The 24,293-nt window shown below is 34.2% G+C and overlaps 4 protein-coding genes across 4 annotated transcripts in view; 3 read left to right on the top strand and 1 right to left on the bottom strand.

Annotated features, from left to right (window-relative positions):
- Nucleotides 1-624, top strand: part of LOC18612421 (N-acetyltransferase 9-like protein) — a 10,480-nt gene extending 9,856 nt beyond the window's left edge. The window contains exon 8 of the transcript XR_001927424.1: nt 562-624. The gene's annotated coding sequence lies outside the window, so the exon portion shown is untranslated. The remainder of the gene's footprint in view (nt 1-561) is intronic.
- Nucleotides 8,975-11,567, top strand: LOC18612420 (cytochrome b561 and DOMON domain-containing protein At5g35735). The gene is made up of 3 exons (XM_007049204.2): nt 8,975-9,795; nt 10,301-10,555; nt 10,993-11,567. The coding sequence occupies exons 1-3, from the start codon at nt 9,190-9,192 to the stop codon at nt 11,317-11,319; spliced, it is 1,188 nt and encodes a 395-aa protein (XP_007049266.1). The 5' UTR covers nt 8,975-9,189; the 3' UTR covers nt 11,320-11,567.
- On the bottom strand, nt 12,399-15,561 carry LOC18612419 (putative MO25-like protein At5g47540). The gene is made up of 11 exons (XM_018119254.1): nt 15,294-15,561; nt 14,792-14,953; nt 14,583-14,701; nt 14,429-14,503; nt 13,874-13,967; nt 13,685-13,744; nt 13,301-13,369; nt 13,071-13,169; nt 12,889-12,933; nt 12,680-12,782; nt 12,399-12,604 (listed from the first exon to the last, which is right to left on the bottom strand). The coding sequence occupies exons 1-11, from the start codon at nt 15,411-15,413 to the stop codon at nt 12,495-12,497; spliced, it is 1,056 nt and encodes a 351-aa protein (XP_017974743.1). The 5' UTR covers nt 15,414-15,561; the 3' UTR covers nt 12,399-12,494.
- On the top strand, nt 17,893-21,604 carry LOC18612418 (threonine--tRNA ligase, chloroplastic/mitochondrial 2). The gene is made up of 8 exons (XM_007049201.2): nt 17,893-18,370; nt 18,499-18,645; nt 18,775-18,922; nt 19,335-19,588; nt 19,712-20,089; nt 20,217-20,525; nt 20,775-20,975; nt 21,113-21,604. Exons 1-8 carry the CDS (start codon nt 18,062-18,064, stop codon nt 21,371-21,373), a joined length of 2,007 nt encoding a protein of 668 aa, XP_007049263.2. The 5' UTR covers nt 17,893-18,061; the 3' UTR covers nt 21,374-21,604.

Below are 24,293 nucleotides of genomic sequence, written 5' to 3'. Positions count from 1 at the left end.
AAGATTTAATGTAACAAGTTAATAATAATTTTAATTGAATTAAATTAGTTAGATATAATGTTAGTATAAAAATAATAATAATTTTATATTTTAAAGTAAAAAAATTAGACTAAAAATAAATTTATATAATATTTAAAATAAATTAAATTAATTTAAGAATTATCTATATTGTTAATAAAAAATGGATAAGTTTAAAAATTATTTTATGTTGTTTACCTGTTAACTGTTAATATGTTTTGTTATTTTTTTAAAAAAATTATTTTAATTAACCTTACAGTAAGGTTAACCTTACTGTAGAATTCACCCATTGTTAACATATTCGGCTGAGATATCGGAATCAGGAATGCTGGTTTCCTGGTGCTGCATTCAAGGGTTGTAAGTCATTTGTGTTGTATAAGATTATATCATACTGCCATTAGAATTGAGAAAAGCAACAAGAACATGAGATCTAACCATGCCTCTTCCCATTGGATTTATTGCGCATGCAGTCCAATTCCATCCCCTGAGAGTCTGGATAGCTCTGCATGCAATCTGAACCTTTCTAGTGAATTGAATGTACAGGTTACAGACATGAGAAATGTTGTGTACGAGGGTTTGCTGATGCCTAGATGAATTGTTGGGGCACACTGCTAGCTCATTTCTGTAGTCTCAACATCTTAATTTCCAACCCGATAGGTTAATAGTACTAGTTACTACTACTAATTCCAAATGAAGGCCTAGTCTAGGAAGCAACTTATTTTTTGGATAAACCAACAAAATATTAACAGAAATATATATAGTTGAATATATTACCATTTTTTTTTGTAATGTAGACCCATCAAATTAAAATCCAAACGACCCGTTAGCAATATAGGTTTTAAATCCTAATAATAAATTGGGCCCTCAACCCAGTTAATAAATTGGTTTTCAAGCTATTAAACTGATAAAATTTCAGATCCGAATTAAAACCAGTTCAAATAAAATAGATGTAGAAGATTTAAAAGTAAAAGTCGGATTAATTATCAATGATGACTTTATCTGAATTATTTGGAATTTGATTAAAAATTCCGGACAAAATGAGATGGTTACAATCCGTTTAAATACGCTAATTACAATAACTTATTTAAATAAGAATAGTAAGTCCTTTCGAGCATTTGCTTTATGGAAAGATAACCTGATGATGGCACAACGGTTGAAAAGTTCAAACATATATCCAAAGAGAAACGTAAGATGTGTTATTGGAAAAATCAGAACCACGTGAAAGCTAAAGTTTAGTTTGAATAATACGAAGAAAATGAAGACCATCTCTGTCATGCAAACTTTGTTGATGTGTTATTGGAAAATTTGGACGACATGAAGCCGACGAAGAACAAAGAAAATAGTGGGTTTGGGATGTTTGAACATTTCTTGATTTCGTGATGCCGACATTAAACACGGCTACACATCGATATTTCAACGAAAGGCTCATTTGGAGTTTGGATCCTTTCGAGTTTCAAAGCATGGTTTATATGGTTGGTCTAGAAAGGCTGCTATGTATGGCCAGCCCCACCTTGCTAGTCCTGAAAGGTGGGCCTCTTTTTGAGACTTGGACAACTTGCTTATATAAGAAGTTCATTAGATTTTGGCTTTCTCCAAAAATGGAAAATTTGAAGTTACCCTGTCATTTCTGAAATCTTGGAATGTTTCCGGAGTTGATTTTGATTAGGGTTATCAATAAGTAAGGTATCTAATAATTTTGAGGTACATGAATCCTAATTTTATAAAAAATAAAATATCCAAACCTTATTAGTTATCCAAATACTTTTAAAAATTACTATTCTAATTTTAACCTTACTACATCATCATTACTTTATAATTACTCAAACTTGTTTAAAAATTCAATTATATAAAAAACTTATTAAAATGCTATTCATGGTACCCAATTACCCAAATCTGAATCCATACCCGTATTCATATAATAATATTTCTCCTACATATTTCATATAATTTACTAATAATTAAATTAATAAAAACATACAAATAATAAATTTAAAATTTAAATATTAAAAAAAAATCTCAAACATAATTAATAATTTTATAAATTATAATTTTTGTAATGTCAACACAAAATAGAAAATAAATATGTTTATATTTAAAGTGTACATATACTAAAAATATTTTAGTATATATATAATAGTAATTATATTTTTTATAAATGAACCCAATGTATATAAAGTATATATATTAAAAGATATTATAAGTCAATTAATAATCATAGTTTCATTAATTAATTTAACTAACTATACGGGTTTGTGATTTGTCCTTAATTACATGAAATTAAAAAAATAACTAGGTTTTAAAACTATTCTAATCTGACAACTACCCTTTAGATTTATATATTATAATATATAAACAAAACTATATATATTGTAATTAATAACTTTGTAAGTTATAGTTTTTATAATGTTAATACAAAATAGAAAATAAATATGTGTAGATTTAAAGTATGTATGTATGTATACACACACATTAAAAGTATTTTAATATATATAATAGTAATTATATTTTTTATAAATGAACTTAATATATAAAAAGTATATATATTAAAAGGCATTACAAGTTAATTAAAAATTATAATTTTATGAATTAATTTAATTAACTATAAGAGTTTATCCCTAATTATCTAAAATTAAAAAAAATAACTAGGTTTCAAAACTATTCTAATCTCACAACTTTTGTTTAGGTTTATATATTATATGTTTATATAAACAAAGGAATATATATTACAATTAATAATTTTATAAGTTATAATTTTTGTAATGTTAACACAAAATAGAAAGTAAATATATTTATATTTAAAGTATATATATATATATAAAATATTTTAGTATAGATATAATAGTAATTATATTTCTTATAAATTAACATAATATATAAATTATATATATTAAAAGACATTACAAGTTAATTAATAATCATAGTTTCATGAATTAATTTAATTAGCTATATAGATTTGTCCTTAATTTCATGAAATTAAAAAAAAAATAGTTAAGTTCCAAAACTATTCTAATCTCAAGAGCTTTCTTTAAGTATATATATTATAAGTTTATATAGACAATGGTATATATATTATAATTAATAACTTTTGTAATGTTAACACAAAATAAAAAATAAATATATTTATATTAAAAGTATATATATAAATAATAGTAATTATATTTTCTTATAATATGATATAATATTTATATTATTTAAATATAATTAATAATTTAATAATTTTTAATTTAAATATATTAATGTCATCACATTAATAATTAGAATAATCATATTTTTCATATATTTGTTAGATTTTAACAAAAAAAATTGCTTGTAAAGTTGGTAAAAATTGTATATTTTTAACTTAATTATTGAAATAATAATTAAAATATTTATAAATGGTAATCGGGTTTGGTAGCGGTATTCAAGGGATGGTACTTAAACCCTACCAGTATAATGAAATCACTACCCAAACTTATCCCAAATCCAGTTATAAGATACCTTTATTTTATATAACCGGATCCAATATCCGCAGGTACCTTGAAATCGAATACGCATTGCCATCCCTAATTTTGATTGATCTCTTCTTGTTCTTTTAGCTAGATTTGGGGATGAAAAGCCTTTTTTATGTTTTGTTCCTTCCAATTTTTCATTTCGAAGACTCCTTTCTTTTATTTTGGGGCCAGACTTCTTGGTCTCGAAACCTTTTTTTTCTCTTGAACTGAGGAGAAAATGAATAGATCAGTTCGGTAAAAAGGGGATTCAAAAATGAAACATATTGATATTGTTTCAATTATTATTATATATTGTTTGTCCCAAATTAAAAAGGTGAAAATACTTTTTATTTCAACTTTCAAGTTACGTATAGTCTTCCTCTTTTGACGTCAAAACTATATATATATATATATATGCAACAAAAATGACTTTCATGACTAGGGACCAGATCATATTTGGACCATATATATATATATATATATGCATCAAAATGACTTTCATGACTAGGGACCAGATCAAATTTGGACACTATATATATGCAACAAAATGACTTTCATGACTAGGGACCAGATCAAATTTGGACTTAGGGTTAGGGGGAGCTTCGGAAAGGGGCAACATGCTTCTCATCAATCAATTACATGCCACTTACTTAGCAATAACCTTTTACAACTAAGTCAGACATTTCAGTCTATGGGGGATTAATGTTGGCTTTTATCAATGGTAATGGTGAAGTTCTACTCAAATTGTTTGCCCTTCCGAATGATTAACTTCTAATTACAAAACAAGTTTGGTAAGAAGCAATTCAGTATTTGGGTGGATGTAATATTAAATAGCTTGTGTTACAAAAATGGGTGAGTGAGAAGGAGAAAGCATCGATTAAAGTTGAAAGGGTCAAAGTAGTGTCAGAACTAGAATCCACGTTCTCTTCATTGTATTATGGACTTTCTTTTTTGTTGTATAAAGCAAAGGTAAAGCAAATTACTTGAAATCTATAACATATTTAAAAGGAAGCTTCAAAGGGGTTTCCTTCTCTAGCCATGTGTAGGGTATAGGAAAAAAGAGAAAAAAAAGGTGAAAAGAAAAAGAAAAAAACAAATAGAAAGAAACCCGTGTGCAACGCACGGGTCATAATCTTTTATTATAAAAACAAAAGATCTACCATATATGGTTCATTCATTGCACCTTGGCCAAGTATGCAGCTGTTCATCTCATCATAGTGAAATTGTTAATGTATTTCCCTTTATTTATATAGAAAACAGTTTCTTACACCGAGCTGCTTTTCGCTTGTGGAAGGAATTCAACTACTTTTATCTGCTATTTTCCACGTATCATAATGACCATTTCAAAGACTTTTCACAAGAAGAAAAGTATTTGGATTATTAATTTATATATTTTAGTTAAAGGGTGTTTTGGGTCAAGCAGGGTTTTGCCCGAGCCTGGTCCTCTTATTTAAAATTTATTTATTTTTAAAATATTGAAAATATTTTATGTTAATAGTTTAATTATATATATATATATTAAAATTTACATTAACTAAAAATAATTATTTAATTACCTCAAAGAAAAATCTTGTCCAAGACTCGGCTCGAGCCGACTGCCCTAGTACTCATGGATAGGTCTACAGCCAATTAAAATAAATATATTAACTTTTAGTGTAAATTGACTAATATTAAGATTTATATTCTCATTTTGTGTACTAAAAAAAGGGTTTTCCTTTCATTGTTGAGATTTATTGAAGGGATCGTTTTGGAATTTATTATGTTGAGGTATTAATCCTTTTTTAATTAGGTCATGATTTGATGCAAAAGTAAGTCTTTGGTCCTTGCATCACCAGAAACCCTCTTTTTCTCTCTTTATTTTTCACTTGAGGCGTTAGAGGTCAGATTCAAAGAAAATTATGGTGTTTTTCAGAAACCATTGCAGGGAAGAGATGGAGGATTATGATCTCATTGTAATTAGAGCTGAGAATGACAAGTCCCTTTCGCTTTTGGAAGCTTTACGTGTGGGCGTACGTGGCTGGGGTTTGAAACATATGTGTTCATATATTTAGGTGAATTTAAGGCATTAGAATCAACGGCCATTTCAATGATTGTAACCGAGCGAAATACTTTGCACCGACTTGCATGATTCAATGGCGTGTAGTTGAGTGCAATGGGGCTTTGTATCATTCGTAAGGAAGATTATCGTGGATTCAAGTTCAAGTCTTCTTTATATATATATAAATTTTATTTGAATTGTATGATTTCTACATGCTTTCACCCATGTGAACAAAGTCTTTGGAGGATGTGAGATTAAAGAAATTTGTTTTTCTTATTGGAAATCAGAAGAAAATGTGTGTTGAAAATGTTGAGTTAAAATTTAACGGTAAACTAATTTTATAAAAACTTTATATGGTAATATGAACGACAAAGTCAATCAACTTAAACGTCCAATCAAAATAATTAAAAAATTAAATAAAAAGAATTAAACGCGTGACTTCGAATGGGAAAATGCTTCAAATTTCTAAAGTTTTCGCTTGAGAGGGACCAAGATAGGAAAATGTTAAGCTTTTAGCACAAAATATATGTTTCCGATCTTGATTTAGGCTCACAGAACTATAACTGGCCGCTGCCTAGCTAGTTAATCTAGACCTGGCAAAATCCTGAAACTACATAATCAACGACCAAAGATTGTGGAAAACTATTTTACGAACTTTTTAATGCCCATGTAGGAATTATCATTGCCCACTTTATGGGACAATGTCCCCCTCCGCCACCATTTCAACAAAACAGTTCTTCAACAATCGGTTTTCTTCCTGACCCTTAAAGCGGTAATTCAGCAAGGAGCTGTTAGGGAAACCGAATTATAAGTACCGCTGCATGGGCAGCAGGAGCAGGGCCCCAAACATCCATTAGCTTGGACCTTCAATGACTCCGATCCATATTTCATTTTCTGGAACATCTCATTTGTTAAAACTGCATTTATAGCAAGCAGGGTAAAGGTTGCAGCGGATTTCGCAAGGCCTGCATCATGTTTGCCTAAGCCAGGATGATCTCCCCAGAAAAATTGACCTTTGGCCTAATTATGAGCTTCAACGTCAAAGCATTTTTGTTTTTGAGGCTAAGTTTTATGTCGAAGCTTGAGGACACTGAAAGAAACGTTAATTAAGAGTCTTGGTGTGGTACTGAATGATCCTGTACATTTATTCTTTATTAATAGTTGGATGCATGTTATGTTGTAGGTTTGTCCTTGTTCAGCTAACAATTAAATTTTTGGTGATCAACTGCTTGTTATTACTTAGTTGTGCAACTTAAAAACTTAAACCGTTACACCAGAGCTTCGTAACATAACATGTTTGACGCTTCATCACAGCAACCAATCGTCAATTCCTTATTTTAACCAAAGGTCAAATATAATAAACCACAGAATTAACAAAGTATTTATATATATATATATCAAATTTAAACAGCCATTCACCACAAAATAAAATTCAATTTTTTGCTTCTATGATATATATATATATATATTCCATAAATCTCATTTTAATCTTTGATTGAGTTGATTAATGAATAATTGGCAAAATAAATGAGTAAGTAAAAATCCTATGGTTAACAAGGCACACTCATGTCAAATTAACTTGAGCCACAAGCACATCGTATACAATCCTAGCCTCACATGTAAACACGTGGCCGAGTCAAAAGATTTTAGTCTCTTTCACATTAACCAAATTCCCTCCAAAAGCATTGACATCAGACTTTATATGATCGTGCCACTCCTGGCATTCTTTTTTTATTTTTGTTTTTGTAAGAAAAAACAGGCAAAAGGGGTGTGCAAGGGAAATAGGGGATCCGAAATTATAGGTGCGACGTAGCAATTGATAGAGCAACAAGTTAACGCTTAACAATCTAGAAGGCCAATTAGGACGATGTTGTCCGAAACGACGTCGGCCAGGTACACGACACGTAGACACAAGGTTTAAGAATGCCGAACAGACACGGCATCTGCATCCTGGACCTCACCTATGACGTAATTAAATGTTTTGGTCAAACTAAGCAAAATCTTTTTTTTTGTTTTTTTTTTAATTTTTGGTTTCTAATTTCTATGTTCCATTCAAACCAAACTGTCAACTTAATTCCATCTTTGCCATAATAATACAAAAGAAAGCAATACATAAATTGCCGAATTTTAGCCGGCGACATACACCTCGGCCCAAGTCAAACACTCTTATTTATTTATTTTCTTACCATCTCGTTTTACATCACGTTCTCTATTCTCCCATTTTTTAAATGGTAATTCGCTGGTCAATAATAATAAGTTTTTTTGTATTTGTTTTTTCACTTGGAACAAACACCTCATTTGATTAAAGGTTTATAACATAGTTTATATAACTCATCTTGTAATGTTGATATAATCATCAAATGGCTAAGATAGTATCGTCAAGTAATAGTAGGTGCATGTATTTTTTATTCAGAAAAATCAAATTTAAAATTTTCTTTCTCAAAATAAAATAACAAAAAATGACAACTCAATGAAATTGATAAAGAAAATTATATAAAATAACCCATCATCCTAGATGTAATTAATTAAGTCTAATTAGTGTGATCGAACATTAAATCAACTCCTAAGCCTTGATGAAAGGTGATTTTCGACCTAGAATACTATTAATTTTATTAGGCCTTTGTAATTAAGCACTCTAGAATTCAAAAACCAACTCATAACTCTTTTCAGATGCATGGTTGACTCAATACTTATTATAATCTAGATATAAGACTTTCTAAGGATCATATTAGTAATACAGCTTGTGGTTTGCTTCCTCCATGATAAATGAAATTAAAAAGCTTGAAACCCAAATGGCTTCTATAAATTTTTTGAACTACATAATAAAAGATAATTATCTCTCATTTTGTACATTCTATTGAAGCCCACCAATTGCATTTTATTTGTTTGAGTGCATAGATATACTAATAACTAGTAAGTTAAATTTACGCATCACTTCCTAATTCTTTTTTAGATTTGCTGGGGACAACTAGAGTTGGTGTTGTGTTGAAAATTTAAGCAGATTTCAAGTTTCTCGGTGGACTGAATTGTTTACAACAGTGTAGGGCCATTCCTTTAGTTTTTTTGCCTATTTTCCAATAAGAACTAATTTCATCGGAAACTTGCAGCTGATCAAAATAATGTGTGAACGCTGAACATAGACTCAAAGAGGGTGGTTGGACATAAGAGAGCAAGAGAGAGAGAGAGACAAGACATTAATATAGTAATGATTAAAGGAGAAAAGGAGTGCTGAATTGCAGAAACAAGGAATATAGTAATGCTTAAAGGAGAAAACGAGTACTGCCAATAGGCCAAGACTTTCTCCCCTGCTTCCTCGCTAATTTAAAAAACCTTCACTGTGTCCTCAAGACCACTAAGTTTAATTATAATTTCAACAAATTAAAATAAATGAGTATATATTGTATGCAGAATTCGTCAACAAAAACAAACTCTTTTAAAAGTCTTTCGAAAGACCTCACTTCCGTTCCTGACTTCTTCCTACTTCTTTGATCATTCCCTCCTACTTTAGAAACAGAATTCTATATAAATCTACGTAGTTGGGGTCCCAAAAGGCTTGAGATACCAAATTGCCTTGGCAAACAATCTTTCCAGTATCATTTTCTGGGACGTCGATCCTGGGACCTTGTGTTTTTGTCAAAGGTACAGAATTGAGATTAATTCAAGATGGAGAAAGCCTCGAAAATTGTCCTTTTCTCATGCCTGGTGGTTTCTTTCTTGGCTTCATCGTGTGCCCAAACCTGTCGTACCCAAACTTTTTCCAACAACAGGCAATATGACAACTGCAGCGATCTTCCAGCCTTGAACTGTTACCTCCACTGGACATATCGAACAGATGGGACCGTTGATCTTGCCTTTAGACACACCGGCACCAACTCGGGAAGATGGTCAGCATGGGCTATCAATCCCAGTGGAGCACGAATGTTTGGTTCCCAGGCTTTGGTCGCCTTTGTCAACTCCAGTGGCGTCGCTCACGCATTCACAACACAAGTTAATCTTCCGTCCCCTACCATGCAACAGAGTAATTTGAGCTTTGAGGTTCCCAGCCTTTCGGCAACCTTTGAGAACAATGATATGACGATATTTGCTGTTCTGAGGATCTCCGAAAACTTGTTATCTACTAACCAGGTTTGGCAGGAAGGTCCTGTGACCAACGACGTTCTAGGGATGCATCCTACTTCTGGAGAAAACATGCAATCCGTTGCAAGTGTCAATTTTCTTACAGGACAATCTGGAGGGAGTGCATCTAATTCAAGGGCTAGAAGAAGAAATGTAAGTGACTAGAATCTTGGGTCAAATTCACTTAGACAGCATATTTTCTTGATCGTATCATTTTAATTTGGTTTTATTATCATCATCATCATCAGCGCCAAGTTTTGATAGATGGGTTTACTCTTTCAACCACCATTCATATCTTCCTGTCTGTTTCCTTGTTTGCTTCGTTTCTGTTTTATTTTTCTTGGAGAAAGGAGGCGCCTATAATATTGGATTCATAAGTGAATAGTAATATCTGTTACACGTTTATTTAGAGTTTTCCTCTAAATTAAATGATTGATGATTAATTTGTTCTAAAATGGATTATATAGTGTAAGTTTAACATGTTCACAAGATCTAAAGTTTAGGCCTTTCTAAGAAATTTATTGTTGAATTTGAGCTCTGTTGTCAAACTTGATTTGAATTCGAACTTGTTAAAATTTCTCTGTTTTGAACATGGATAGAACTGGAACTACCATTCAATAGTCCAATTTCTTGAAGTTGGTTGTGTTGAATTTTCCAGGTTCACGGAGTACTGAACACTGTCAGCTGGGGAATTTTGATGCCTTTGGGAGCCATAACAGCTAGGTACATGAAGGTGTTCAAGTCTGCAGACCCGGCATGGTTTTATCTCCATGTTGCTTGCCAATGTTCGGCCTATATTGTTGGTGTTGCAGGATGGGCTACTGGTATTAAGCTCGGCAGCGAGTCTGCTGGAATCACCCAGAATCCCCACAGGAACATTGGCATCACCCTCTTCTGCCTCGGAACTCTTCAGGTTATTTCTTCCCCCTTTACATTAACATAGTTAATTCAACAGTAAACACAATACTGGCTAAAGGAAATGTGGAATTCCATATCCGTTATATTTTTTTTAAAAAGAAGTGATCTCAGATTGGAATATCCTATTTTTGGTTATCATGTTCAACTGGAGTTGATTCATAATTTTTGCTAGTCTCTGTCAATTCTCTGTTCGAGAAGCAACCATATCAAGTAAACTGAGAGAGAAGTTGCTATCAGATATTACGTATAATGGACCTTTACAAGATACCCACTACCCCACTTCTTAGAGTCATTTTAGGTCTTTTTCTTTTGTTTGCCGCTATGATATGTTTCATGGCGTTTCTTAATTGTGTTCCCTTAAAGACTACTCCACTAAAATTATTACCTCTGTAGCAAAGGTTTCTTACAGGTATTTGATTGTCATATTGGCAGGTGTTTGCTTTGCTTCTGAGGCCAAACAAGGATCACAAATACAGATTCTATTGGAACATATACCACCACTCCATTGGTTACTCTGTCATCATCCTCAGCATCATCAACATTTTCGAGGGTTTCGACATTCTTCAACCTGAGGACAAATGGAAGAGAATTTACATCGGCATCCTCATATTTTTGGGTATTGTCGCGTCTTTGTTGGAAGCATTCACTTGGTACATTGTTCTCAAAAGGAGGAAGACTGGCTCTGATAAGCACTCTAACAGCATGAATGGAGCAGGCAATGGAGTGAATGGATATGGTGCCAGGGGACAGGGAGTGTAATACATATTTTTTTTTTCTTTTTGGGTTAGTAGGCTTTTTCATTTTTGTGTTTGTTCTTCGGTGTTACTAGTACTCTCTACGTTATTATTTTTGACAGTCCGATACACCATGAGTTGGGGTATTTTGGATGACCACCCATTTGTTATTACAGCTTATTGTTTTTAATTCTGTTGTAGTTATAATGTGATCCCTGAGATATACACTGTAGTTGTGGTGTGCATAGATGAAGTCTTTTCCTTGTCTCGATTCCATTTTCTTTTCAATTCGTTCATTGTTCCTTTAATTCTGGTAGACATGTTGGGCTGCGGAAACTAAACAGCAAAATTGACGTACAGCCAATTCCATGGGGACTTTGATGGGGGAGGGGGAGAAGTGTATGGACCAGTGAAATAAATGTTGTGTATGTGAAAGGACGTGTGGCAATCACTTGCCAACTTAGTCCAAGGGATGGGTGGCTCTCCAAACAACGTTTAAATGGTGTAATTGGGTAATTTAGGTTAGGTTCCTTTGCCTAATTTATGGTCAATTAGTTTAGGTGATTTAAATTAAATTTTGAAAAGTACATTATGAGAAAAGTAGAATTAGATTTATCGACCCTTTGTTGAGTCAATAGCTATTCATATGGATTTTCGTTGTTCATAGTTACTGCAATACATCATGCGTAACTGGGCATGCACCCACTTTTTGTATGAGAGCCAACTTGTGTATAACTGTAGATTGCATTTCGTTTTTCATGTTTCGGTCCTTCCTAGTTTTGCTTGGTAACCTGGTGAAGCAACAAGGTTATGGTGCCACTTTTGGGCTTTCGGATTAGCATTCATTACTTTCATGGACTACGAACTAGCTGCAGCCGCAGCCCACAATCTAAAGTTTAACTCTTCAGTTTACCAATATGGCCAATAGGACCAGATCCCATATTTCTTGCGACCTGTCTCCACCAATATTGTTTCATCTTCACATACAAAGAGCAAATCTAACCAAAAGAAGTGACAAAAACTAACCAATTCTACTAACCAAAAGTAATGGAAAGTAGGCTAATAAAAATGAAGAAAGAAAAATGATAAATTAAGCAAGTTACATACAGAAAACCATAAAATATTTTCAACTTGCTAAAATAAAGTATACACATGCATTTAGTATAGCACAATAATTTAGCTAAAAAAAATGTATGGAAATTAACATGGAACATCACAATTATCTAAATCTTGGCATGAACGATCTGTGGATTGCAGGTTGGCAATCTCTTTGATGATTTGGGATTTGTCTGCTTCAAACTGTTCATCCTCTGCAGCAAAGCAGAATTTAACATTAATTGACCTTGTATAGTTCTAAGAGTAATTTCAACACAGATGTTTTCTACCTTTATCAATGTTGAATTCACTAAAGAAGCGCAGGAGCTTGCTCCTATTTGTCACAAGGATGCTGATGATTTCAGGAGGCTTATTTTGATTTGCAACAAATAGCTGTTCAACAGCAAAATCAAGAAATGAAAGTGAAAACAAAACTAAGTAAAACCACAAAAAGAAAAATGAATATATGCAGAAAAATGGCAAATTCATTAACATTCACCTTGAACACATGAAAGGTATCTAGTTTTATTGTCTTCTTTGAATCCTGCAGATTGGTGAACCAAAATGAATAGAGTGAAATATATGCAGAAGCTTTTCTATGAACACAAAATGCTGTCCAGGAGGATGTAAGATGTGTGTACATCCACAGCAAACAGCTGCTTGACTAAGTGAAAAGGGTACCCTGAGAAGATTCATCATGATCCTCATGTTATCTAATGAGCTCACATACCGAACCATCACAGAAGCATTTGAACGATCTAGCAACATATCTCCAAGGAACTGCACAAAATATCATCAGCAGTCAGAATATTACTGTATAGCAGACATTGAGAGGAATCAAAAACAATGGTGAAGGACGTAAGTAATTTTATTTGAAAACAAGTTAAATCACCAAGAAGCACCTAGTATACCTTGATAGCATGTCGTCTGGTGATGTAGCTTTCAGATTGCAGCAGTTGGGAATTGTATTCCTGGAAAAACTGGAACCAGAGAAAAGATAGTGTCTTACAGATAACAAACAAAAATTAGAATAACATGATATTATCCTATAGGAAAACGACCCTAGTCTTCTACATTTATTCCAGTAAAAATTGATATTTTCTGGTTATATGCTTTGGATTAATCCTTAAGTATATGTATTCTGACTATAGATATACAAGCAACACAATCATGAATCATAAGTTCTGAGTTCATACCTCTGAATTCTTGTACTAATAATAGTCACTATGATCATACATGGAAATAGTTATATAACAGAGAGATTATACATCTTGATATTGAATCCAACACTTTACCCAGTCATAATTTGCAGAAAGGAATCCAGCCACAGTAGATTTATGCCTTATCAAAAGCTCCTGAAGAAATGTGTTTGTGTGTAAGAGTTCATGAGTGTTTCTAATTTTTGACACAAGCAGAAGAGAGGGCATGTTATAAAACATATATGACAGAAAAAATAGAAAACAAAGAAAAAAAAGTTACTGAACTTTAAAAGTTGCTTGAACATCTGATGCTATGTCGAAATTTGGATTCTGTAGATAATCAAAAAACTTCTTCATATGCTTTGATTCCAAGACATACCTGTAAAATCAACCCACCGAAGAAAAAAAAAAAGTTTCTTCTCTTAGTTTAATCTAACACTAAAAGGAGCTATGGTAAAACGAATTTTCACTCTATACTAGCTTCATGAAAAACAGAGTTATGCCTAGGCAAATACACACGAGGATAAACCAAAACACTTGAGTCAAAGCAGTAGCTATACATTCAAATTCTATGTTTTGTGCCTTATTCCTTTTGACTCAAAGCAGAGCATAGATTATGAAATCATTTGCAGCAAAGTAGTGTTCAAGTGCATAATAACCTCTCTTTGCACAACAAAACGGTTAATTAATATCTTTGATCTCCATCACCCGAAATTCTGATCGAATTTCAGATATAAAATTTCCCCAAAGTTGTACAAGCTTTGATTGGTAAAACTAACATTTCCACAAGGCTTTTCTCAAACATTTGAAATATGAATCCCAATTAAACATATTTCTTACTTAGCAACACTCTGATGACGGATGCACTCCCTTGAAATTGAACCATAAGTCCAAGCAATATCGCTATCTTCATAACTAACACCAACCGCAACTAGTTAGTCAAATTATTTGTATTTGAACCCTTTTACCCATGAAAACAAAATTAAAATCTTACCCAGGTATCAAAATATCCATAATATCCAAGTTATTTTCCAAATACTCAGAAGCAATTAGCTTTGAATTCACCCTTTGTCTTTGTAAATTTGCAATCACATGAGTAGCATTTTGACGGGCCTGCGAATAGTCAAGAATTGATAATCTTATGACTTGTGTTCCAAGAAAGAAAAAAGAATTTATCATCTTGAATGAAATGTTAATACTTACCCCTGAATTCAAAGTTGGAAGACAATGGATGAGAAGGCGAAATGTATCCTGTTGAAAGAACTCCTTGGTCAATTGTGCACAAGCATCCGAACTTGGCTCCACTTGACCGTCACCATAGAGAATTGTTCTTATATCCAAAATCAATTTGTCTAGTTCTGCAATCTGCACAATTTATAACCTTTGAGTCAACGTATAAGGCGTTTGATTTCATGATCAATTCAAAATGAAAATTATAAAACTCTCCTGTTTCTATCCTTCAAACAAAAGAAGATCTCTTTATGCAAGAGATATTTTAGCAGAAGAACTCTTTATTCAAGAGATATTTTAGCAGAAGATCTCTTTATTCAAGATATATTTGTAATAAATCTTCTCATGCGGATTACAGAAAGGAATTTCGACATAATTAAGCGATTCATGTCTCCTGAATTAAGTAGTGCTGATGATTATAAAAGGAAATTATTCTTATCAAACAAAAATTGATAAAAACAAAAAACATGGAAACCTTCTCTGCTCGTTTGCGTTCACGGGTCTCGGTGTTGCTGAGAGCGTAAGCAAGAAGCTCACGCGTTTGCTGCACCAGCTCCACCGGTGTTGGGGGCTTTGATTTGAACAGCCCCTTCATTTTCCCTTTCCTACAGCTTTTTCTTCCTTGTTTACGTAAATCTTGTCGCTCTCAATATCTTCGAATGCATGATGATTATTAGGGTTTTAGAAGAGAAGAGGAAAAATGTGGGATCAAAAAGGGAGCTCGCACGATCAAATGCCAAAACGGATATTTTGGGGTTTGAAGCTTGTTTGAGGCATGCAAGGAGGGTCGTTAGTTAGTTATAATTAGAGCGAGGGAAACAAATCAAGGCATCCGCAGTTTTATCCTTGCGTGCCATTGCACTGGCGTTGGATGTTAAACCCACCTCAAACTCGTTATTCATGTAATGTATTTAATCTTTGTTTTACGTTGACACTGCACATAAGAGAAAAATGAGAAATGAAGTACAAAGAAATCAAGAAGAGTCCATTGACTCAAACCCGTTACTACATGCATATGATATGGGCATATATATTAGCTGAGAGTTGTTAAATTGAACCCTTCTCACTATTAATAAGGATTGAGAAAAAATCTTTTAATTTGTGGATATTTTATAATATTCTAGTTTTATTATTTATTTAGATTAAAACTTGTAGTCTTTACATTTCTCTCTGCTTTCTTGGCTTGCTGGAGAAAATAAAAATGACAGAAGATATATTTTTGGATTGTGAGATCTAATTAGCATGGAGTTAAATTTAATATTTTTGGCCAAGTTTTCTCAAAATTAGTTTGATAAAAAACCCTTTTTTTATTTTTTGGCATGGAGTTAAATTAGTGTTCTATCAGAACAGTATTTTTTCTTTATATATATATATATATAAATATATGTATGTATGTATGTTTACTATTGACAATGACATTCTTGCTATTGAGGATCTTAAAATTTATCTTTAAATGCTTGATTTTGGATTAAAAATCTTGGTGTTTGAAATATTTCTTTGACATAAAAGTGAATCGGCTCTTCAAAAGGTTTATATTTAACACAAAGGAAATACACACTTGATCTTCTTAAAGATTGTGATTTTCTGGATTTTTTAAATTGTTGAATCTTCAATGGAACAAAACTTGAGGCTCACGGATTCTGTTCCTTTTTTGCATGGACGTCTCATTGGTGATTAATTTATCTCATTATTGCTTAGCTTGATATTGCTTATTCAATGCACATTTGGAGTCTGTTCAAGCATTTTTCTTGTAAACCACATTTAGATGCAGCCTAGCCCATCGTTTCCTTCACTAATTGAAAAGTGCTTCTATCTAAAATCTTGTTCTTCCAATTGATAATTCCCTCTGATTACGTTTATTGTGTAATTCTGATTGGACCATATGTCCAATGACTCGTCGGTGGAAATAAACCACTATTTTTTACTCGTCAGCAGAAGCTAAGTATCTCGTCATGATAATGACTACTTGTGAAATATTTGTTGAAATCTCTATTGAAAGATCTTGGTATGTTTGCTATCCAGCCACTCTCGTTGTTCTGTGATACTCAAGAAGCTTTGCGTATTACAACCAATCCAGTCTACCTTGAAGTTGATTGCCATGTTGTTCGTGAAAAATTCCATCTTGCCATCCTTTTTCCTCATTTTATTTTCACCATACACCGGCCTGTTACTAAACCTCTTGGTAAGAAACGTTTTTATTTTTTATGCATCAAGTTGGGTATTTAGAATCTTCATCAATCATCATGTTTCAATTTGAGAGAGAGTATTAGAGATATATTTTCTTTATTAGATTTTAGTATATCTCTAAATATGTTGCAATATATTTTTCGTACATATATAGTCAAACACTCTTGTATATATTCTTTGCTTCTTCTAAATACAAAATAGAACAATTTAACCTCAATTATATGTTTTTAATAGCTTCCACTAATTCAGGAATGCAGCATTTTTCAAATGGACCATAGATACGGCACACGATTCATCCTAGTATATATTTGATTTTGGGAATGTAAATTTATTACGTGTTACCCTTGTACGAAAATGAAATGAGTACTAAAATAATCACATATATATACTATCTATCTAAATAATTTCCAAAATTCTCTTTTTCTTGTAGAATTTTATTAATACAAGCCTAGGGTGCAGAGTTTATATTTTTGGTGTATAAAGCTTGGCATTTACACTTTGGTTATAGTATAGGGATTAATAAATAATTGTACGTTATAAGAAAAAAAAATTCTATGCACGAAAATTAAGAGACCTTTAACCTTGAGATGGACTTATACTCACTAATCAACTAGTTTGACAGTTTGAATCTCCAATCTTGATTTCTAAACCCAAAATCTGTAAGAAGAAGCTCATTTTGTGCCTTTTTTTTGTTTTTTTTTAAAAAAGACATTTTGGGCTGATATATTGAACATGTATAGAGTTAGGAGTAGGTTACAGTCACAGACATTAAAAAATTAAGATACAAAATGAATATCATAAAACTATGGAAATGTATTTGTAAAATTTCATCCCAAAAGGATCTCTTTTGATAAAAGTAAAATGATGGCAATTGCTTAGGGCTTGTGAGAGTCATACATACCAGCCCCGAATAGCAAAATTCAGCAATGTTTTGTCGAATTCCAAAATCTTGACGAGGCAAATGGTTATCCAGACCCAGTATCCACCACAAGGCACAAAAACCTCCACCACAAACAAGATCCAAAACTTCCTTCTCTTCACATTTCACAAAGGCCAATGTCCATACTTCACAGAATGGCTACTCTCCATGCTCTCCTCTATTCCTCTCGCCTCCTCCCTAAGCCCACTTCTCTCCCTCTCCCGAACCCATCTCTATCGCTTCGTTTCCCTCCTAAACGCCTCGTTTCCTTCCCAAAACGACAGGAAGTCAAACGCATACATGGAGCGGTTGCCACTGACTCAGCTCAGCCAGCTGTTGAGCTCCAAAACGACACCGTTCAGGATATCCAGAAGCAAGAAGAAGCTGTCAAGCTTGTTCTTCCAACTAACGAGTCATCTGAAAAGCTCCTCAAAATTAGACACACGGTAATTATTGATTTATCGTTTTTCTTTTCTGGGTATTTTTCGTTTGTCATAAAAGACATATGGTACCAAAGTTCTCATTTTTATTTCTAGGCTAAGCAAAGCTTTTATATTTATCTTTGGGATTTCAGTGTGCACATGTAATGGCAATGGCAGTTCAAAAGCTGTACCCAGAAGCAAAAGTGACAATTGGACCCTGGATAGAAAATGGGTTTTACTATGATTTTGATACAGAGCCTTTGACCGATAAAGATCTCAAGAGGATTAAAAAGGAAATGGTAAGTAAACTAATGTAAATAATCTAGTTAAAAAGGGGAAAGTTTTGTGAGCTTTGGGGAAAATGTTTTCATTTGGGCTATGATTTTCAGGGGTTCAGAGAAATTCATTTGTTACATCAAAATCTGTAGGATCGGATCATTAAACGAAATTTACCGCTTGTAAGAGAAGAAGTTTCAAGAGATGAAGCTCAAAGAAGGATAATGGCTATTAATGAACCTTACAAGATGGAGATTTTGGATAGTATTAAGGAAGATCTTATCACTATCTATCATATTGGTAAGCCACATCCCCTCTTTTGAAATTCCGGTAGAGTTGGAGCTTAAATTTCCTTGTACATGACTTTTTCTTTTTTTTTTCTAGTTTTAGCTTGATAGATTTTAACTTTTTATGTAAAAGTAATGTTTTTATTTTAGGTTGGTCAATTCAAGGTTTCACGCTTATTGTCTATAATTCTGCTACAAATATTGATTTAATTATAGCAGGTTTCTTTCATGCCTGTTGCTTTCAATGTTGTTGTAATTTTCATTTCCTTATATTCACTTTTGGTGGTCATGCATATGCTAAGTATCTATGTCTACATTTGTTGAACTTAATCAGTGTGTCTAGTTATGAGTTGCGAGATGAAGTAGCAGACATCAAAGCTGTTTTTCTTGTGTTTGACAATTTTCCTGACTAATACTTACTCCAGGGAATGAGTGGTGGGATCTTTGTGCGGGACCTCATGTTGAAACTACTGGCAAGATTAACAAGAAAGCTGTTGAGCTTGAGTCTGTTGCTGGTGCTTACTGGAGAGGAGATGAAACGAAGCCTATGTTACAGAGGATATATGGAACTGCATGGGAAAATGAAGAACAACTGAGGGCTTACCTTCACTTCAAAGAGGAAGCTAAACGTCGGGATCACAGACGTATTGGCCAAGATCTTGATTTATTTTCTATACAGGTAGCTCTCTTCTGGCATTTTCAGGTCCTACATTTGGTGACAGTTGATAACTTAAAATCTTCGTTCTTCATTCGTGCTTTGTGTCAATCGATACATTCACATTGATAAATTTATTTATTGCAGGAGGAGGCTGGTGGAGGTTTAGTCTTCTGGCATCCAAAGGGTGCCATTATTAGGCATATTATAGAAGATTCATGGAGAAAGATGCACATAGAACATGGTTATGATTTGCTATATACTCCTCATGTGGCAAGGGTAGATCTTTGGAAAATCAGTGGTCATTTAGACTTTTATAAAGAAAACATGTATGATCAAATGGAGATTGAGGATGAACCTTATCAACTTCGACCAATGAATTGCCCTTACCACATATTAGTATACAAAAGGAAGCTTCACTCTTATCGAGACTTCCCAATCAGAGTTGCAGAGCTTGGGACTGTCTATAGATATGAGTTATCTGGCAGCTTACATGGCCTTTTCCGTGTAAGAGGTTTTACCCAGGTAAAAGTTATATCCCTGATTAGTGGTTCGACTGATTATGGAGCTTAGATTAACATGTTAAACAATATCTTTACTTATTTTCAGATCAAGCTTTGATTAACCACTTCAATTGCAACTGCGTTTGCAGGATGATGCACACATTTTCTGTTTAGAAGATCAAATCAAGGATGAAATCAGAGGTGTCTTAGATCTTACGGAAGAGATACTATTTCAATTTGGTTTCAGCAAGTATGAGGTGAACCTCTCAACTAAGCCAGAAAAAGCTGTGGGAGGTGATGATATTTGGGAGAAGGCAACAATAGCACTTAAAGATGCTTTGGACGATAAAGGCTGGAGCTATCAGATTGATGAAGGTGGTGGTGCCTTCTATGGTCCTAAGATTGATCTTAAGATTGAGGATGCTCTTGGAAGGAAGTGGCAGTGCTCAACCATCCAGGCAAGTTTTAAGTTCTAATTTAAAAATAGATTGAATTTTGACTTATCCCTGTTCTCTGCCATTCTTCCAAAATTTCCCTCTTTTCCTTATTCTACACCTTCTCTTTTCATCTCTTTTATGTTGGCTTTTAGCTCAAATATACATTTTCTTTCTGGTGAAGTAAGATCATGGCTAGAATATTTGATTAAACTTGTGCTGCAAAGATTAAAGCGCTTTGATCAGCCAGTAATTCATTTTCTCACTGCACAGGTTGATTTTAACTTGCCAAATCGATTCGACATCACTTATGTTGACTCAAACTCAGAAAAAAGGCGTCCAATCATGATCCATAGGGCTGTGCTTGGATCCTTGGAGCGATTTTTAGGAGTCCTTATTGAGCATTATGCTGGGGACTTCCCCTTGTGGCTCACTCCAATACAAGCTCGGATTTTGCCAGTTACTGATACACAGGTATATTTGGCTTCCGGTTTATCAACTCTTTAATAAGCGTGTGCTGTGTCAATTGATTGACCATTTATTTGAATCTTCTCAAAGACTTTGGCTCTTGTAGTCTTCTAAAAGAACAAACTGCTTTGTCTTTTATGCAGCTAGGATACTGTAAAGAGGTGTCCAGCAAACTCAAAGCTAATGGCATTCGAGCTGAAGTTTGCCATGGCGAGCGCCTACCAAAGCTTATCAGAAATGCTGAGAAGCAGAAAATTCCACTAATGGCAGTCGTGGGCCCCAAGGAAGTTGAAACTCATAGTGTCACTGTTAGATCTAGATTTGGTGGAGAGCTTGGAACCATGAAGATTGATGAATTTAACAGTAGTATGGAGCAAGCCATTAAAAACAGAAGCTCATTGTAAAGTTCTTATGCTAGGTAGGTAATTGAGTCCTATATATCTGATGTTATCAAATAAATAGGGAAAAGGTGAAGCAATATATGAAAGGTTGAAAATTTTTGTTTCTAAATGAGTATAGATTCCAAAATATCTCATGTTTTTGACTCTTTCTTTTCCTTCTTGTGAAAGGGAAAGGGAAAATCATTCAATGTATGGCTTGTGTATGTATCCTTTACTCAAGGAGTTGGATTTGAATCCTGTGTCTCTTATATCAAAATGAAGAAGAAAAATGGACAACTATGGAAATGAAAATCCCCAAGCTACTCAAAGGAGAGTCATGACTGTAAATAAACACAGTAGCTCACAAGTTATTGGATAACTGCAACAAAACTTGTTCAGTTTGTTGGGCTTTAACTTGATGGAAAACTCAAACATATAGTTGGACTTTTATTGGTTTTGTTCTGAGCCTCGTTGAAGCTCGCATGGTGATAACACTCTGGAATTCATTCTTCTTGTATTGCAAGGTACGACATCAAGGACAAAAAAGTCGGGGTCTTGGCTCTTAACCCTTCTCTCTAGGGCTTTGCTTCTTCTTCTATTAAACAACTCGTCGAATCTAGTAAGGAATATTAAAATCCCACTTTATATGATCGTAACATCAGTAATCCTTTATAGTGGGCTAAATTGGCGAATGACAATTGATCGAAGACATGATACTAATCTAGTCCTAATTCTAGTCAAGCGAGAATCTTTGATTTTGAAAATTGCTACAGCATGCAGGGAAAACAAAGCTTCCACAGGAAATGGCTAATATATAAAAATAGCACAACATTTGTGCCTAGGCATGTGAATGTTTGGAGCCGAAACTCACCCGTAAATGGAATCGTAAAGCAAAATCCAAGGATACATAATTCTGTTCTTCGAAGGACCAATCGCTTCAAGACTCAGTAGTTAAAAACTAATAACAAGTAGGCTGAAGCTTTTGTGGCGTTGAGGCTCTCTGTCACACTATAAATTAACCCATTGAATTCATTTGTCGTCATACAAAGAATTTGTTCTAGCTATAAAGAAGTTTAAAAGAAGGAACAAGAAAGAAAGGAAAAAAACAAAAGGAAATCAAGATTTCCAGAACCATCAAATGTTCCAGCTTCCGTGAAAAAACAGAAGTTGGTCACATTGGTTGCAGAGTCCAATAGCTGTGAATTTCACTAGAAAAAATACGGATCAAAGCTTGATGGAAGCATAGATGATACCCAGGTGATGACAACTGTGTTTGAATATGTTATTTGTGCTAGATTATCATCTATCTGAAACTTAAGTTTTAAATTTTCTTTAAGCTATTATGAGAGCATGGAAAAAACCATGTGCTATTACAGATCAAGCAACATTATTATAGCCAAAGGGACTACATGGTTGGTTCTTTGAAGTTCCAAGGGCCCTGCAAGCTCCCAGTAGACCTCAAGTCAGAATATGGATGGGTTGTTTAATTAACTGTCTCGGGAGGCGGAACATTTGATGGCCAAGCCGAGGAGGACTTGCTTGGGCCTACAACGATTGTGCCAAAACTAGCAAATGCAATTTACTTCCCATTGTAAGTCCCGATCTTTCACTTTATTTGGCCTTGTCTAGTTGTTGTTTGAAAGTACAACAATACGGATTAGACTTGCTACATTCATGACATTACTTCTCTGGACAGTAAGCTCTTGTATCACAAGAGTTTTCTCTAGAACCGTGCGATCTTAACCTTTGCTTTACTCAAGGGTTCTTAAAAAGACTAGCAACCTTTTCAAATAGATTAAGTTAGGATCGTTTATGGTGAGCAAAACAAGAGTAAAGTGAGCTTTGGGAACAAAGAGGGAGTTTTATTGCATAGGAACTTAGTGCATGAGTCATTAGTTACAAATGAGGAGGCTCAAGGGGTTTATAAAAGCCAAAGACCCCTTAGAGCTGTTACAAGGTAATGTCTAACAGCTAAGTAGCATTTTAAACCTTGGTGGGCCAATCTAATGTGACCTTAAGCTCCCCTTTAATGACTAGCAACGGCTGCCCCGCAGGCCATGGGTTAGCTAATGATTCCTGCGCACCTTGCGAGCTAGTTGCCTTTCTACCCACTAGTCTGCTCCAGCGCCCTAGCTGCACACCAGTTTACTCTCGTGTGCTGTGCACTACTCGCTAGTCTGTTCCCCTGTGTTATGCACAGTCTGTGTGCCAGTGCCATGCCCAAGCTTCTCGTGTACTACCTGCATGTCACAACGCTGCCTTGGCAAAAAATTCGAGTCTTAGCCCACATTGCTAATCCATCATCAAGTTAGCTCGCCTATTCTCAAGCTGTAGTCCCTTGCCATCGGGTTGGTTCGCCCTCATGCATAAAATGGGCATGACACTTTCTCCCAACTATGTTGGCAACTCCTTTGTTGCCTACTGAGTGTGGAACTGCTCCACCAAATCCTTAAACAGCCATAGTGCTTGGGTAAGCTCTCAACTCGTTTCACTAGTTGGCTGCCCTTTCCATCGGACTAGGTACTGGTGTTGCGGCCGGTGGTTTTTCTTCTTTAAGACCATTTCGACTAGTATCTCATCGACCTTTTGGACATAAAAAGCCTTTTACCCCATAGAGTGCCTTTGACTCTGGCCTTTGGTCGAGTCATTTGGGTTTGCATGATAAAGCTTGAGCATGTTGACATGGAACATCAGGTGAACCTTGGGCTTGGGTGGCATTTCCAACTTGTAGGCTGTGAGACCAACCTTCTTCATAATGCAGAAGAGCCCCTCATACCTCTTAGTCAGGCGCTTGTGTAGCTTCTGGTTGTAGAGGATCAAATGAAGCTTGACCAGCATAAGGTCCCTCACATTGAAACTTATGTTCCTCTTTTATTTGCCTACCTACCACATCTATTTTTGAGTGGCACACTCAAGGCTCACTCTAGCAAGGTCTCGCTGCTGA

Source organism: Theobroma cacao, chromosome 1 (genome assembly GCF_000208745.1).
Source record: "Theobroma cacao cultivar B97-61/B2 chromosome 1, Criollo_cocoa_genome_V2, whole genome shotgun sequence".
Classification (NCBI taxonomy): domain Eukaryota; kingdom Viridiplantae; phylum Streptophyta; class Magnoliopsida; order Malvales; family Malvaceae; genus Theobroma; species Theobroma cacao.
This window is presented reverse-complemented; position numbering and strand designations above follow the sequence as displayed.